Genomic DNA, 19,200 nt, shown 5'->3' on the forward strand with positions numbered 1-19,200 from the left:
TGTGATTTGTTTTGCCTTTATCTTATCCACAAGTTTTTTCAAACATGATTTTGAATGGAATAAGAAGTTTGGTTAGCTTATTATGAATAAAATCACATACAACTTTCAAAATCCACCATATAGTTGATACCACATTAAAATAATATTGCTGCTGTCAGGAAAACCCTGTAAGGGATTTAATGTCACCCAAACTTAATTAAACCAGCTTATGCTTATTTAGCATTTGCCTTCACATCATTGTTGATTGTTCCACTAAGGTATTTTTATGTAAACAGAGCTTCCCTAATTAAATAGCTTCTATCTGAGTCATTCAGCTATTTCACAACACACTTTGGGCAGTAATCATCGCACTTGGTGATGAATGGTGATGGCAGGCCCCTAAATGAATCACACAGGAGGAGTCCTGCCAGGCTAGCAAGAAGATGCCTGGATTTGGTAAAAAAGAAAGGAAGGGAAGAAAGAATATGGATGATTTTAAAGCTTGTTTTTGATTTCTCACTTCAAAAGATTCACTGAACTGTATTTTAATTTACTTCACTGAACCACATATGCTTCCATGACAATATCTCAATATCTAAGTAGTGATAAAAGCAAAGAAAAGGAAACTCCTCCCTTTGATCTCACTGATAATATTAGTGAAAGTAAAGTTTTCATTAAGTATTATAACTCCTGAAGAAACAAAATTTAAAATTCAAGATTCAGAAATTCAAAATTCTGGGGAATTTCTGGCACTAATCTAAATTTTCCAGAGCCTGACCACGTAGTACTCTCTTCTGAGTATATTTATTTCATTAGCTCCTGCTTAGTAAAGAGTAAGAGCCTCAAATAACATTTTTTTTCCACATCCTAAATACATTCCATGTTTGGTTTTATTTCTGAAAAAAAAAAAATAAAAATTTAAAACTAATGAAATGCAACCTATTAATAATATTTAATATAATTGGGAAATGATAACATAAATGGCAGATTTTAATGCTTCTTGAAAGATTATGGGAAGTCAAAATGTCACTCAAATACTATAGTTTTATTTCATGTTTTTAAAGACTAAATTAATATTAAGTGATTTGTGAAGCCGTATTTTTAGAAATGTGAAGTTGAAAATCACAAATTACTGCCTGAAACTTTTTTCTCTAACATAAATAAGGGAGAGAAGTGTGAAATGTTTGTTTCTAGATCATACTACTTTGATAATGTTATATAAGCGAGGACTCATACATAATGTACAGAGTCTAAAAATCCATTTTGATTTCATATTTTGCTTAGAAATAGCATATAATTCACTGAAGTTAAGAATTTAATGTTATCAAATAAAAAGGAAGAAAATAAGTTATATGAAAACAGAAATAAAAATATATTTCCATTATTGTAAGTAAATGATTTTAATATTTATTTATTTGATCTTAAAATATTGTTTCATTAACAATTAGGACTAAGGCAAATTATATTTTAAATGCAATAAAGACTTTTTAGTAGTAACAAAATAATTTATAAAATCAAAATCAATGTTATTTGACAAGGAAAATAAATAAGAATGGAAAGAGAAACTTTGGTATATATAAACAATGGAACATTACTCAGCAGTAAAACAAAAAAAATTTTGGCATTTGCAGGTAAATGGATGGAGCTAGAGAATATAATACTGAGTGAGATAAGCCATTCCCCAAAAACAAAGGCCAAATGTTTTCTTTGATATGAGGATGCTGACTCACAATGGTAATGGGGGTCAGGGAGGAGCATGGGAGGAATAGAGGAACTTTAGATAGGGCAAAGGGGAGGGAGGAGAATATAGGAGGTAAGGGGGTAGGAATGATAGTGGAAAGATAGACATCATAACCCTAAATACATATATGAAGACACGAATGGTGTGAAAATACTTTGTACACTCAGTAACTTGAAAAATTGTGCTCAATATTTGTAATATGAAATAAATTGCATTCTGCCACCATGAATAACAAATTGGAATAAATCAATAATTTAATAATATTAAAAAGAAAAACATTTTAAAAGGACTGGGGTTGTGACTCAGTATGCAAATATTCTTCTTGATCATAATTGTCATGTAAAATTATTATTCTAATCTTTTCAATTTTTAATATGCTTTATACTGAAATTCCAGCAAGTTGCTTATGAAAAAAGTTTATCCATGAGCTGTTATCTAATTTTTAAAATTTTATTTTAATGAAAATATTAATATACTACATATCACACTACAGTAATCAATATGATGCAAAAAGTGATCTCACCTAGAACTATAATTCAAACTGATTTCTAGGATTGTTTTCATATAAGTGACCTTGCCACTGTCAATGAATATATTTTACAATATTTAACTTGTTTTCAGCAGGGCAGTCAAGAGTTAACTGATAAAGAGGAAATTATCTACATCCTCACACTTTAGAATACTCTTGGTCTCTTGTCTATAAGAAAAGCTTAAAGTTAGAAGAAATAGATATTACATATACTGTAACTAGTATTTCCTCTAATTAAAAAAGTTACATTAAAATATTTATGTATACATCAACATTTTTAACTGCTTCAGATTTTATTTACTAAAATAAGTTTACACTTCTTAATGTGTCTGCAATAGGGAGTTCTCAAAAATTATTGATTGTATGATTCCAACAAATTATAACAGAAGACTCCCTCAGAACTGATTTCATCATTTATATTTCTTTTTGAAATAGTCTTCACCTTTAAAACATCCTAGGGAGTTTTTGAGATTTTTATTAATGTATTATTTTTACTTACTTTTGGCAAGCATTCCCTCAGAACAAGACAATATGATAGCATCCTGGTATATTAGCATACTGCATTTACATATAAGAATGAAAACAGATGAAACACTCAAGTCTAACATTTCATCTTAGGTATAAGTCAAAATTCTTTACTTGAGAAATTTTGATGAGTGCTATTTTGTGTACTTCTAAGTAGTAAAAATATCTGAGATATATGCAAATGTTCTCACACATACTCCTTGAATCTTACTCTCCTTACTAAATTTATTTTTGAATTTTTGAATAATTGAGTATTGCAATTAAACTGAATTATTCAAGTTTCTTTGATGAGGTCATCACATTTAATAGTGTAATATGCCATGTTTAACTAAAAGTACTTTATTTCCTCTGTTTATAAATCTTGTTGCAGTACCATATTTCCAGACATGATATTTGTTCATTCAGCAAATAATGATTGAGGACCACAGATTGTGGCTATTTATAAAACAATGGCAACACCACTCCTCACAGATATAATGAGGCTGAGAATGTAGACCAGTGACAGAATTCTTACCTTGCAAACACAAAGCCTGGAGTTCAATCCAGAAGGAGAAGGAGAAGGAGAAGAAGAATCCATTACAATAAAATTTGGAAAATTATTCTAAGTTTAGCATTTAAAGGGTCTTCTGATAGTACAACTCTATTATTTTACTAGTTAAGGGAAAGGAACCTAGTTGGGTGTAGTGGAGTAGATGTCTAGGCCTAACTACTCTGGTAGCTGAAGGAAAGGATCACTGGAGCCAAGGAGTTCAGGGCCATCCTAAGGAACTAAGGGAGAATGAGTCTTTTTTAAAAACAAAAAGAACCTAGAATTTAAAAATTTCAAGTGAATTTTCCAAAAAGACAGTGACAAATCTAAATCCAGAATATCAGAGGTGCAAAAATTATCAATAAAATTCTGGTAAATTGCTTTCAAAAACATATTAAAAAGAGTGCATCATGATCAAGTGGGTTTCATCCCAGGGGTGCAAGTTTGGTTCAACATAAGGAAATCAATAAATGTAATTCATCACTTCAATAGACTTAAAGATAAAAGTTATATGATCATTTAAATAGATGCAGAAAAAGCATTTGATAAAATACAACACTCTCTCATGTTCAGAACACGAGAAAAACTATCTATGCTAAGCCCATGGCCAACCAACGTTATTCTAAAGGGAGATAAATTGGAAAATTGGAGGCATTCCCTCTAAAAACTGGAACAAGACAGTGAAGCCCTCTCTCACCACTCTTATTCAACATAGTCCTTGAAATTCTAGTCAAGAGAAATTAGACCGAGAAAAGAAATTAAAGGAATTCAAATAGGAAAAGAAAAACTCAAACTATCACTATTTGCTGAGGACACGATTCTATCATAGAGGATACAAGAAACTCCACCAGAAAACATCTAGAATTAATAAATGAATTCAGCAAAGTAGCATGATATAAAATCAACACCCATAAATCAAACACATTTCTATTTATCAGTGATGAACCTTCAGAAAGAGAAGTTAGGAAAACTCCCCCATTCACAATAGCCTCAAAATAAATAAATTAATTAAATACTGGAGAATCAATCTAACTAAAGAGGCGAAAAACCTATACAATGAAAACTAAAGAGCATTAAAGAAAGTCATTGGAGAAGACCGTAGAAGATGGAATATCAGAATACTGAATGGTAAGCAGTGATACTACTAGCACATTCCAAGACTCCTGGTATGAACTAACAAATATGTTGTACATCACAAATTCCAAATAAATAATATAGTAACTTAAAATTTCTGGGCTTACGATATAATTTTTACTCAAGGAAAGGACTTTTCTAGACCTAACTAGAGAGAATGCCACAGTTTGAATACTCCATGAACACACAATGGGGCCAATAATTCTCAATAAGAATTTAATTTAGCAGATTTTGAAAAATAACTTCCTCAAACTATAATTGTGAAAAATCTATAAATTTTTATGTCAACATATATTAAAATTGCCATACTTTTAAATTAATATCTAAACCTAGCATAACAAGGACACATCTTTGGGTTGTCTTTCCCCAGCACACACAAAAAGGAATAATTTTCATGGAGAATTAAATCACTATCATATTGTCAATTATCACCTTGCACTAGCTAGTCTAAACATGTTAAAGATAAAATAGTCCTCCTTCAAAATATTTTTCATCATTTAAAGTTCTAAACAATTATTGGTAAGCTCTTATTGAACTTCAAATTAGAATATTAGTATTTCTTATTCTTTCATAAACATTGCATTATATTTGAAAATTAAATGGGAAAATTCCCATAATAATGTTGAACCCCCAGTACATGGGGGCTCAGATACACTTGCATGTTTGCCAATAGGAAGTCAAGACTTATTTTTCATGGCTGCTTTTTTTTTGTTTGTTTGTTTTTGTTTTGTTTGTTTCTTCGTTTTTGTACCAGGGATTGAACCCAGGGGCACTTAATCACTAAGCCACATTCTCAGCCCTTTTTATTTTTAATTTTTTTCTATCTTGAGACAGGGTCTTGCTAAGTTGCATGAGGCCTCACTAAATTGCTGAAGATGGCTTTGAACTTGCAATAGTCCTGCCTCAGCCTCCTGAATCACTAGGATTACCAGTATGTACTGCCATGCCTAGTTTTTTTTTTTTTTTCCTAAATTGACTGTGCAATCACTTTTGAATCCTGAAAACCTCTGTAGTATTACATGAATTAGTATCTTGAAATTTTCTCAGGTCCATTTCATACTACTTTGAGCCATAATGAATTTCAGAAGATTTAATATTAATTTTTTTGGTGAGGTCAATATGGTGCAATTTTTGGACCTCCCAGGCATTTGAAAGTTACTATAAAAGATCCTAAAGGAGCAAAGATGTGGATAATATTTTAAATTTGGAGATTTATTATAAAATGATATTTTGATAAGTATTTGAGCAACATTCTATTCTGCATATCTGCTGGTTCAAGTGAAAGAAACTTTTCCAAATTAAAAGTAACAGAATTATGAATGAAGATATACCAAAAATGGCTAAAATACTTACATAAACATACAATAATTTATTTTTAAAAAGCCATCAAAAACTTGTAGAAGCTAGAGCTTAAAATATGTTATTCACTTCTTGTGATAGGCTAATGAGTATGTTTTTTCCTTTTTCTTTCAAAAACACACTGATGAAATTAAAATATGCTGAACATTATATTTTAATTTTGTACAATGAGTTTCTTGTTGATGCTGTAACAAGTTAACCATAAACCTAGTTGCTTAAAACAAAACACATTTTATCATTTCACAGTTATAGAGGTCAGAAATCTTAAAATTGATGTCTCTGTAGGGCTATGTTCTTTCTATGTCATCTGGGAAAAAAAAATCTGCTTCCTTGCCTTTTCCAAATTCTAAAGGTCAACTGCATTCTTGACTTATGGTACCCTGTTCAAGGCCAACAGTGGGCATTTTATCTTTCTATTTTATTTCCTCTGCCTCTCTTCTTCTTTTCTGTTTTTTTTTTTTTCAGTTGTTGATGGATATTTATTTATTTATTTATTTATTTATTTTTATGTGGTACTGAGGATGGAACCCAGTACCTCACACATGCTAGGCAAGCACTCTACCACTGTGCTGCAATCCGAGCCCTCTCTGCTTTTATAATCACATTTAACTGATACTCTACACTCCTGCCTACCTCTTACATTGCACCTAACTGGTTAATCAGGATGATCTCTCAATATCAAAATCCTTAATTCAATAACAGCTACAAAGTTCTTTTACCATTTAAGTAATACGTCCATAGGGTCTGGGGATGAGAACATGGACATCTTTGGGCAACCATTATTCTGCCTCCAAATGGATACATGTACTATAATACTGTATTTATTTACTTATTTATTTATAATAAAATATATGCTCATATATTTTATTTGGGTAGGAAAAACTTATATATGTAGACAGAGATTTATATATGTAAATATTTATATATGTTTGTAAATGTATATTTGTATATGAAATTTGATTTTTTTTTAAATGAATCAGGATCTTGCCTGGGCTGTTCTTGAACTTGTGGACTCAAAACAATTCTCCTATCTCAGTCTCCTGAGTAGTTCACACATCACAGGCATGTGCCACTATACCTGACTTAAAAATTTTTATTCTTTTATTTCATTTTATTATTATGAATAAAATTACTTCATCATGTATAACAGGTGATGTTAAAACAATTATCTTTGATGTTAAACATTCATGGTATTTCACTGATAAAAAAAATCTGCTGGAAAAATGAAAAATTATTCTCCATTTATGTATGATATATCAAAGTGCATAAAAGTATTGTACTGTTATGTATAACTAATTAGAACAAATATTTTTTTTTAAAAAATCTGCTATTTGAACCTTCTTTTAAGTGAAACAATTAACGTAGTAATTCATAGGAACCATTTTTGCCTTATTCTTTTAGTTAACTCTAAGTTAATAATGATCATAAGCCTCGATTCTGAAAGAAATTGTTTCAAAAACCTTTTTTGATTCATAAAACTTTTTCAAAATGCAAGATTTAGAACAAAAGGTTCTTTAGGAGCAAGGTGTGGTTACTATAACAATGTTACAGTAATAATGGCTATAGAGCATTTGGTAGGATTTATTTTTCTTATTTACTTACCATTTTGAAGCATAGATCCAAATTGTGATGCTACTTTTATGCAGTAAAAAAATTGACAAGACACAATAAATAAAAACAAAATTCTTCATTGCATAAGTGGAGGACCTATTCCCCCTCACCCCCTTTTCCTAGCAGCTAAGGTTAATGAAGAAAAATCAAGTGGTTGACATACAACCTACCCATGGGAGTGCCAACACCATAACCTTTGGAGTCTATGAGGCCTCCAATCTGTGTCAGGTTACAATTCCGCTGGGTAACAAACTCAATGGTTGTTGACTCCATTAGGAAAGCATAGTCAGAGGTCAGAACTCGCTGGATCCCTTCTTCATTGCTCTTCACCAGAACAGACTGCCTCCTGCTACTCATGAAGGCCCACATTTTGTCATATGTGGAGATTTTTGATTTCTGGGGGAAAATAAAATGTACTTCAATGATAAGAAAGATATCTCTTAGTTTTCATGTGATCTTACAAAATTCAGACACAGTGACTATATTTAATTTACTCATACCACCCAATTATTATATTAACACTCACAGAAATAGCTAACACCTAATAAAATCAAAATATATATTGAAAGGTTTCTCATAGAAATTCCTCATCACATTTCCAGGAATAATAAGTATTCCTTTAACAAACACTTTGCAAATGTCTTGCTATTTTAAAAATTCAAGTTAGCAAATCATAAGTAACAAATAAAAGAAAAAAAGATCAATAAGTGTATTTTATGCTTGCATATTTCATAAGTAACTTATGTGTGTCATTTTATTTTTCAACATTATTATAACATCAAATTTAGAAGAGACAAAAACTGGACATGAATTGACAGTCAGACTGCAAGAATTTTTGTTTTTCACCAATCTGCTTGAGTATTACACAGATGTCACATTGACCCCCAAGGATACACAAAGGTATAGATTGAAGAGACAAGGAGAATTTCTTAGAAATAAGGTTACAAATAAGGATGACTCCATTTCCACTGAGACACAATCTGGCCACCACAGAATCTCTTTTAGTCTGCCTGAAAACAAACAAAAATCTATCACTCAGGCCTACTAACTAACTAAAAATCCCTGGACCAATAAAATTGAATAGATTTATAACCAACTGAAAATTCTCAGTAGGGCTTCGCTGGAATTTCATTATTAATGGAAAGAAATGAGTTTTGTTCAGAAGCTCTAGTAAAGCATAAACATGAAAAAGGTTAGCATCTGCTTATTGAAAGTTCAACTCTGAAAACCTATCCTCATTCAATTCTTATACAAATACAAAAAAAAAAAAAATACTACTGATGTTATAAACACCAAGGAGGTATTCATCACATTGGTTGCATTGTCCATAAAAATGTCAAACCTTTTTTTTTGAACCAATAGATATGCAATTATTTTCAGAGTTCAAGTGTGCTTTCATTTCTATGTGTAGAAAGTCATCAAAGTTATTTTAGCACTATAACCATGAAAAGGAAGGCACACAACAATACTCAAAAAAAATTATGCCACTATTTCAGTGATGAGATCAGAAGAAACCACTCATATTTATTGGAAAAAATAAAGCTACAACAAGTATTTTATAAAAAAAAATTTTAAAAGACAGCATTAGAACTAAAAGAGGATTAGAAAAGAAAAATATTTGCTCTTTACTGAACTCTAAAACAGGCTAAAATTAATGGCTTAACATCTGAAAGAATGCAGTTAAAGCCCCTGGCATAAGATTGACAAGAATACATGTTTGAGAAGCAATGCTCTTGTGTTGCTTCAAGGAAAATAATGTGATATTGAGACTAGAAATGGCAAATATGAATAATATTAAGGTTATGATGAAATTCTTATTTAGATCATTGTGATCAATAATGAGATTTTTCAGCTTCATTTGTCTTTTCAAATTAGTATCGGAATGAAGATGATGAATATGGCTAGCACAAGTTCATTTTCTTTAGACAATGAAGTATTTTTCTCCTAATATTTTGGATTGAGTGAGGTCTAAAGGCAAAAATAAAATAAAAATTACAGCTCTGCACATTGAAAGGGTATTATATGAAGAAATAAAATGGACACAGTTTTCTATTTAGTGACTGATAGTAGATAAACAAATTTCTTTTTATTTATTTATTTTTTTATTGGTTATTCAAAGCATTACAAAGATTGCAGAATCACATCAGTTACACATCCACATTTTTACATAATACCATAATAGTAACTGTTGTATTCTGCTACCTTTCCTATCCTCTACTATCCCCCCTCCCCTCCCCTCCCCTCCCATCTTCTCTCTCTACCCCATCTACTGTAATTCATTTCTCTCCTTATTTTTTCCCATTCCTCTCACAAACTCTTATATGTAATTTTGTATAACAATGAGGGTCTCCTTCCATTTCCATGCAATTTCCCTTTTCTCTCCCTTTCCCTTCCACTTCATGACTCTGCTTAATGTTAATCTTTTAAATTTTACAAAAAATTTATAATTAAAGATTCACATTCATTATTTGACAATTTTTAAAGTAACATTTTCAAAGGATAATGATAGTTTGATATCATAACATGGTTTCCCTGAAACCAAAATCAGGTAAAAATTTAAGAAACCATATAAGTTATTTTTACCTATATTGCCTACAAAATTGCCTACTTTATCTCCTTTGTTTTGGTTATAAGAACATCAGCAACAAATGCAATTTGTTATTGTATTTTCATTTTATGATATACTCAATCCATTGATGATATTATTGAAATAACCTGGAAGACTAGCATTATTGTTCCAAATAAAAGGGAAACATAATGATTACAATGTCACTAATCATCAAATAGCATCAGAAGTACCGTATTGCCTAAACACCATTTACACAACATAAACAATTTAAAGAAGATATTTAAATTATATATGGCTACATAAATGCATCCATTCTGAAATTTTGGTAGTCATGTGGAAAACACATCAAAACTTTTTAGTTCGAATGAATACCAACAAACTAGTTTCAAGTATTTTTTATTTTTGAAACATATAATCTAAAATATTAAAATTTCATTTGCAAAATAACACTTTTACAAATTATTTGTTTTTCATTTAAAATTCTTGAAATATTTTACTAGAGAGATTTTTTTTCACTTCTCTGAGCACTTCCCAGACAGCACTATCCATACTTGTTCTTAAACTAGTAATTTCTACCTTCCATTGTTACTTCATCATCTCTTATTAATTGCTTATTTTCAAGGGTCTATTGTCTATAATTTTTTTGTAGTTTCTTTTATCTTCCTTCCTGTCTGAAGAAGATATATATTCTTATTCTTAACATTGCCAAATAAGTGGATAGAAAAGTCACTCAAATTGGTTTGTTTCTCCTAATAAAAATAAAAAGGCAATTTAAGAAATCTAATGATCTTCTGGTCACAAGCCAGACACTGAGTATGTAGAGGTATCCTTCTAACATTATGTCTCTGTGGTTTGTTCACTTGTTCAACTATAGTTTTTAATTTAACCCATTTACTTATTTAAATTGCCTAACACCAGCTATAAAACACAACTCTGTGCAGAAATACCATGGAAGGTAGGATTATAAGCAGCCACTGCCTTTGCAAACTAGGATGTGCTTGTGTGTGTCCATGCATGTTGTACATATGTGCAAGGTCACTGTTTGCTTTAGATCTCTCTCTGTGTGGGTTCAAGATACTAGAAAGAGTAAGTATTAGAATTTCAAGGATGGCTGTTTTCTGACTTGTATTACTCTACAGGTTGTGTTAAATGAAATATACACTTCCAGTTTTGTATCATTTAACCTCTCTTGCACAAAGATTAATTATATTTGTATGATCCACAATTATCTTCCCCAGACATTTTATATAAATCAAAGAAATTTTCTGAAATTCAGATCTATTAAGTTATTTGACTCTTACCTATTTTCACAGAAACTTAGAAAAGAGAACTAATTCTTAACATCTTTCAACAGTTCTACTTCTATTACTTTTAAGAATAAAAGGTTTACAGTGAATCACAGGGTAATGAACAAAAGTCTACATAGCATGAATTTTACTGAAACCCTTACATTTTTTTCTAAGACAGTATTTTTTTTATTAATGCATATCAATTATATAGAATCATGGGTTTCCTTGTGGTATGTTTATGCCTGCATATAACATTTTATCATTTCTGTCACCTCAATTAATCCCCTTAACCTCCCCTCACTCCTCCTCCTGACACCAGTCCTCTTCTCTAATATAGTCTCCCTTCACCTATCTTGTCTTTTCTCCAGTTTCCACATATGAGAGAAAACAAATGATACTTGTTTTACTGAATCTGACTTATTTCTTTTAATATGATGATCTCTAATTCTTTACATTTAAAGATGACTTATAATATATATACCAAATATAAAGTTTAGAGTGTTTTATTCTCTATAAACCTGACTGCTGATAAATAGTTGATTACTTCCACTTATGTAACAGTTAACATAAATTCAGAGGAGAGTAGGGCTGAATCAAAAGTAATGATCAGTACTTCTACAGCTCATATTAATTTAATATATGCTTTTATGCAAGCTACTTAATCTCTCCAATTCCAAGCCACATAATACTCAAATGATACCTGCCAGACTCACAGGGTAATTTTGAAGATTAAATAACACAACATATGTAAACATACTATGCAGCAGTTAAGTGTTTTGCAATTTTAAATATTTTTATAACAAGAATGTAATACTGACAAATCTTTTTGTATTGTTTGTCTTAAAAAAATTGTAAAGGGTCTCATGGTTAGACTTCAATGGAGAATGCCATGGCACAGGTTCATATCCTGGTAGGGGAACACTTATTTTTATTGGTAAAAACCATTTTTTTTAAAAATTACCAACAACTCTGACAAAGGGTAAATACCCACACTCTCTCTCTCTTATGGCACAAAACTAAGATGAAACAGATTAGGAAAAGTTGTAATAAAAATGTAATTTGGACAGCTGGAATGTAGGTAGATGAAATATTATTGACCAACCAACTTTTAGAATTCAGTGTCTAACCACAACGCAAAGTTCCAAAGATTGGTCAGAATGAACATGAATCAAACAGAAGTAGACTTTACTGGAAAGACACTTTAAAACAGTTCATACATTAGAGCCTATTTATGAGCAGCATGCTGACTGTGCCATCCTACCAAGCAAGAAGTCCAGAGATCCAGAATATACTGGACACAGTTGAGCCAGAGGAGGTCATACTGAAACCAGAAATAATAAATTGAAATCTTAAATGATATTAGACCATTGAGGCCTGTCTTGGGCCCTAGAGGTTCTCCAGAAGAATAATAGGCATTTTTCAGGCAAAACAGAACAGCTATAGATATGAAGTATTATCAATAATAATAATACTGACTATAATAGAACTTGCCACCAGATTATTCTAAATTATTTTTAAATACTAAATCATTTATATTTTATAAGAATTCTATTAAGTAGACATTTTTTGCCTCATTTTACAATGAAAAAATCAAAACACAAAGATGCCAATAATTTGCCAAAACCCACGTTCTTACTTAGTGGCCAAACCATAATTCAAACAGGTAATGGTAGCTACAGGGTGCATATTCTTGAATAGTGCACTACCTTACTCTACCAAAACACACAAACAATGGGTTTCACAAGTGAAAGACCCACTACATACCTCAGAATACAGCTCAGTCTCAGTTTTTCAGTCTTGACTAAGAACCCAGGTTTGCAGTTACCCTTTTCAAATCTATACAATGGGATCAAATAGCTAAGGATAATAATTAATTTAGCAAAACCCTAACGTAATTTAGCAAAACCCCAAGCAATTTAATTAGACCCCATTTGTAAAAAAATAAATAAATAAAAGAAAAATAATATATTTGAGGAGAGCCTCTAACATGAAATATAAAGGTCAAAAAAGGGGGAGGGGGGTTAAATGTATTCAGAGAAGTAAATGATATTAAATGTGAAACCAACAAACGGATTATATTGAAAGAAACCACACTCAAAAGAAAAATCATATTAAAATCTGATAGAAAAATAGAAATCTCAAGTGAATTACTGCAAGGTGGGTTTGAAGAAAATTGATAGAACAGAATAAAATTTAAATATCAGAAAGAAAGAAGAACGTAAAAGGAAGAGCTATTTAAAGAGTCATTCTGAGATGGAAGAGATTGAGAATATTCTTGCTAGGCATGATGATGCACTGCTGTAATCCTAGTAACTCAGGAGGCAGAGGTCGGAGGTTCCCAAGTTCAAGGCCAGCTCAGTAATTTAGCAAAACCCCAAGCAATTTAGTTAGACCCTGTTTAAAAATAAATAAATAAATAAAAGGAAAAGAAAAAAGGCTGGGTGTGTGGATCAGTAGTTAAGAACCCCTAGGTTCAATCATTGACACCAAAAATAATAATAATAGTGATAATAAATAATATTCAGACTGAGAGAAAGCACTTAAGAGATGCTACCCAAGGGGGAGAGGAAGATGGTGGAGCAGAGCAAGATGGTGATCCCAACCCCTTTATAGCACAGAAAGGAAGGAGAAAAGGAACATCTGACAGGAGAGGTAGGTGAGAGAATAAATGCTCTAAGACCCAATATTTGACAGCCTGAGACCTGGAGAGCCTTGAGGTTAATTTCTAGAGCAGGGGAAAAAGAAGGGCAGAACTTCCTAACCTTGAACTCAAACCAGGATGGGGTGAGGGAGAAGAGTCAACAGAGAGAGGGAGAGTTCAAGTGTAAGTTCACTCACTTAAAACAGCTGGGGAGCAAAGCAGACTAAATAAAAATGTGACAGGAGCAGCGGGGTCATTGAAGATAAAGCAATTTAACCCAAATTTTGGACAGAAAGCTATGCTGGGCATGACAGCCATTTCAGGGAGACCAGAGCTGGCCAGTGTTCAGAAAAGAAGTTAAATCAGCACAGCATTTCCCCACCTTCAGATAGCAACAAGTATAACCACAGCCAACACCCTGCAGTGGGAAATCTCAATAATCTGCCTAGAAGGAACCTGTAAAGGAAAGTCACTGAAGCTGAAGGTCACTGTAGTTCCTTCCCCTCACTACAAACAAGTAGAGTGGAGCAGACCCATTTAGTAAGTGCTCCTTTTACCCAGAATACTGCACAGTTTCCACCAAGAGACTGAGTAGAGACAGAGCAGATGCCCACAAGTCTAAATGGTGGGAAGTGCAAATGCATAACTAGGTGGCAAAGCATTCTTGGTTCCTGGCAGTGAAGGAGGACAAAGGTTGTGATGTGTGGGGGTTTGGAAACAGGTGGGATTTCTGTATAAGTTCTGGACATTAGAGAGAGAAGGGGCTCATGATTCATGGATGCAACTAGTAGGAGTTTAGATAAGGATGGGGTGGCTGCCTCTGTCCCAGCTATCAAATGAGAGCAGAAGCTGCAGTTCACAACCTTAAGTAGCAGGAGCTAGAACCAGGGTAATTGGCTGAGTCTCTTTCCTAAAAGTGTCCATCAGTGAGAAGCCTTCTGTACCATAGACCACACACAGAGAAGCCACAACCACAAAGCCTATGCTTGCAGACAGCCACCATGCTACATGCCAATTTGAAGGGGACCTGTGGAGGGGAACAGATATGTGGTGACCTGTGGCAGTCAGAGTGACAGCCCAGAGCCAGGCACAGTATTGATATAGAAAATAGACACAATACCATACACTCTAAGCATCCAGCCTCACTCCCCTGGGCTGACATATATGATAACTACCTTGTGGGAGGTCTATAGCAACCAGGTAAGTGGTTCCTGTGCCCCATCACCTGTGGGGGAAGCCAAAGGTAAAGAGTGATGGACATCTTCTAAAGATCCAAAGTTCCAATAAAATCCAAACCAAGACTCAACAAGAATTTTCTTCATCTTGGCATGGTTTACTAAAAATAGCTCTAACATCAACTTTGATCACATAAATATCATTTTTCATTTTATTTGATAGTTGTTACCCTAGTATTTAATACTGTGCCCTTGAATCATTTGATTGTATTTCTTTTAATGTTTAAAATCATTATCATTAATGAGTTTTTGATTATCATTAAGCAGAATCATTCTCTACATTTTTCCTTTCCTAGCTCAGGTTTACACTTGCTCCTCTTAAACCCTCCTTTCCCTCTTACATTACTGTTATTGTTCAAATTCACCACCCCCATGCATCTTTTTATTCTTTTAAACTTTGTGTGTATTGTTATGTTCTGTCTTTTTTTTCTTATTTTTCTCCTTTTGCCCATTTTCTCCTCTTCTTTTCAGCCACTATATGATGTCGTAAATTTTACAGTATTTAGTAACTAATTTTTCAACCTATTTCAGAACATTACTACAAGTTTACACTAGATTAGAGGAAATGTGGAGAACAGTATGAACAATTTTGTTGTTGTTGTTGTTTGTTTGCTTGTTTTTCTACGGTTGGATACATATGGATTTGATTATAATCGGGAGGATTCAGTGTCTTCTCTCAAAGTGCTGCTGATTCTGGAAATAGCAAAGGATACAAAATGAGGGAAAATATCAGGATCTGATATTTGCCCAATCTAAGCCTATTAAGAGAAAGAAGCACACAAAATAGTCCTTTGCATAAAGGAAGAAGTTATGATCATTCCAATAGATGGATAGACATACAATCAGTGAAAAAATAAGGAAATAAATAAATAAGGAAATAAATATTCCACAACATTTCAACAACTGACCCCGTGGACACCACAGTGGAGGAAATGTTGGATAAAAAATTTAGAAAGTTCATAGCTAAAATGTTCAATGATCTAAAAAGATGTATGGAATAAACTTAGAAAGAAAATACAGGAAGTAAACAATTATTTCAATAAAGAGAGATTCTCAAACAGACCCAAATAGTATCTGGAAATAAAAGAATTGATAAATCAAATCAAGAATTCAATGGAAAGCATCACCAATAGAATATTTTGGAGATAGATTTTCAAGTCTTAAAGATAAAGTAAATAATATTTAATTTAAAGTCAACACTAAAGAAAAGTTCTTAATGTTCAAGAAATATGGTACGACATTAGGAGTCCAAATTTTAGAAACATTGGGATATAAAAAGGGTCTAACATATTAACAAAAGAAATTCACAAAATCTTCAATAAAGTAATATTTTAAAACTTTCCAAATCTTAGGAATGAGATGCAAATCCAAATACAAGATGCATGTAGGACTCCAAGTGGGCAAGATTTTCAAAAATCCTTTACAAGTCACATTATAATCAAAATGACTAATATGCAGAATAAGGATAGAATTTTAAAAGCTTAACAAACAACAACAGCAACAACAACAACAACAACAACAACAACAACAAAATAGGTCACATTTATAGATAAACCAATTTGGATTTCAACCGATTTCTCAACCCAGACCATAAGAGCCAGGAGGGTTTGGAATAATATACACCAAGATCAAAAAGAAAACAGGTGCCAAACAAGGTCACTATATCCAGAAAAATTATCCTTCAGAATTAAAAAAAGAAATAAAGATTTCATGATAAGCAGAAACTAAAAGAATTCATAACCACTAAGCCAGCACTATAAAACATACTTAATGAAATATTTCATGTAGATGAAATGAAAAAATAAAATGAAAAACTGCATAGAAGTGAATTACACTGGAAAAATAGTCAATTAAAGAAGAATTAAGTCTGAATTAAGTGTTATATATCAGAATGGCAGGAATGAAAATCATCTATCTAATGATAAATGTAAATTGTCTAAATACTAAAATTAAGAGATACGGATTTAAAATCGTATTAAAAAAAAAAAACCAACCATATGTTATTTACAAAAGTCTCACCTTAGATACAAAGATATCCACAGACTGAAGGTGAAAGGATGCAAAAATAGAAAGTAAAAACAACAAGGGGTAGCTATTCTCTTATTAGACAAACTAGACTTTGAGCAAAAATAAATCTGAAAAGACAAAGTAGGTCACTTCATAGCAGTTAAGGGAATCAACTAACAAGACAAAATGATTGAAAACATTTATGCCCCAAACAATGATGCATGCATGTACATAAAACAAATGTTTCTCATTATAAACAATCAAATAGATATCACTACAAAAATATTAGGTGATTTCAACACAACCTCTCAACTTTAATGAGGTCATCCAGACATAAATTAAGTAAAGAGTCTTCAGAACTAAAAAATACTATTCATCAAATGGAACTGACGTAAATCTACAGAATATTTCATCTATTGAAAACTGAGTTCACCTTCTTCTAAGCAGCACATGGAACATTCCCTAACATGGACCATACAGTAGGGCGTAAAGTATATATTAGCAAATACGAAACAAAAAGGAGTAATTTCTTGTATCCTATCAGATCATAATGGAGTGAAATAAGAAATCAATAATAAGATGAAAAACAGCAACCATTCCAATACCTGGAGATTAAGTAATACACCTTAAAATGAGAAATGAATTTCAAAATAATTTAGTGGAGAAATAGAAAATTCTTAAAAACAAATGAAAATAGCGATATCATATATCAAAATCTCTGGGACATCATGATAACAGTAGAGGAAAGTATACATAATTAAGTTCTTATATTAAATACATAGAAATATACCAAATAAACAATCTAACATTCCTCCTCAAGGCCCTAGGGGAAAAAAAAGGAATAAGTTAATATCCAAATCAGGAGAACACAGGAAGTAATTGAAATCAATGAAATTGAGAATAAAAACAATACAAAGGATACAAAGGATCAGTGAAAGAATCGGTTCTTTGACAAAATAAATAAGATTGATAAGTCCTTAGTTAAATTAAGAAAACTAGAAAGAAGGCCATAAATAACAAAATAACACGAAAAATAAAAGGAGCTATCATCACAGACACTATTGAAATCCAGAGGATTTGAAACTTCATACTTCAATATGCCAGAGAATCTTGATACATATTGATACATTTCTAGAGTGATACGACCTACTTAATTGAACCATGAAGCCAAGGCCAACATTATACTAAATGGAGAAAAACTGAAAGCATTTCCTTTAAAAACAAGACCAAGACAAGGATGTTCACTCTCTCCACTCTTATTCAACAGAGTACTTGAAAACCTAGCCAGAACAATCAGGTAGGAGAAGGAGATTACAGGGATACAAACGGGAAAAGAAGAAGTAAAATTATCTCTATTTTCTGACAATATGATCCTATATTTATAATACCGCCCCCCCCCACACAAAAACCACCTCAAAAATTCCTTAGAACACCTCTAGAGCTGATGAACAATTTCAACATGATAGCAAGATACAAGATCAACATACATGAATCAATCACTTTCCTATACTCTAATAATGAATCTGCTGCAAAAGAAATTAGGAAAAACTATTCCATTTACAATAACCAAAAAAAAAAGTACTAAAAATAAATCTAACCAAGGAGGTAAAAGACATCTACATGGAAACTACAGAACTCTTAAGAAAAAAATTGAAGAAGAACTTAGAAGAGGGAGAGACCTCCCATGTTCTTGGATAGCAGAATTAATATTATCCAAATGGCCATATCACCAAAAGAATTATAAAGATTTAATGCACTTTCCATGAAAATATAGTGACATTCTTCACAGAACTAGAAAAAGCAGTTCTAAAATTCATTTGGGCCAGGCACGGTGGAACACACCTTATATCACACACACATTATTTCCCAGTGACTTGGGAGGCTGAGGCAGGAGGATCAAAAGTTCAAAACCAGCTTCAGCAATTTAGCAAGGCCCAAAGTAACTTAGCAAGACCCTGTCTCAAAATAAAAAAAATAAAAATTAAAAAGGGCTGGGGATATGGCTCAGTAGTTAAGTGCCCCTGAGTTCAATCCCAGTAAAATGAAATGAAA

At 32.1% G+C, this 19,200-nt stretch overlaps 1 protein-coding gene across 2 annotated transcripts in view; it reads right to left on the bottom strand.

The window, feature by feature from the left end:
- Grik2 (glutamate ionotropic receptor kainate type subunit 2) overlaps positions 1-19,200 on the bottom strand; it is a 645,182-nt gene that overhangs the window by 34,129 nt on the left and 591,853 nt on the right. For both annotated transcript variants that reach the window (XM_076859896.2, XM_076859897.2), the window contains exon 14: positions 7,578-7,803. In XM_076859896.2, the coding sequence (XP_076716011.2) occupies positions 7,578-7,803 (226 nt within the window). The remainder of the gene's footprint in view (positions 1-7,577; positions 7,804-19,200) is intronic.

Source organism: Callospermophilus lateralis, chromosome 6, assembly GCF_048772815.1.
Source record: "Callospermophilus lateralis isolate mCalLat2 chromosome 6, mCalLat2.hap1, whole genome shotgun sequence".
In the NCBI taxonomy this organism is placed as follows: Eukaryota; Metazoa; Chordata; class Mammalia; order Rodentia; family Sciuridae; genus Callospermophilus; species Callospermophilus lateralis.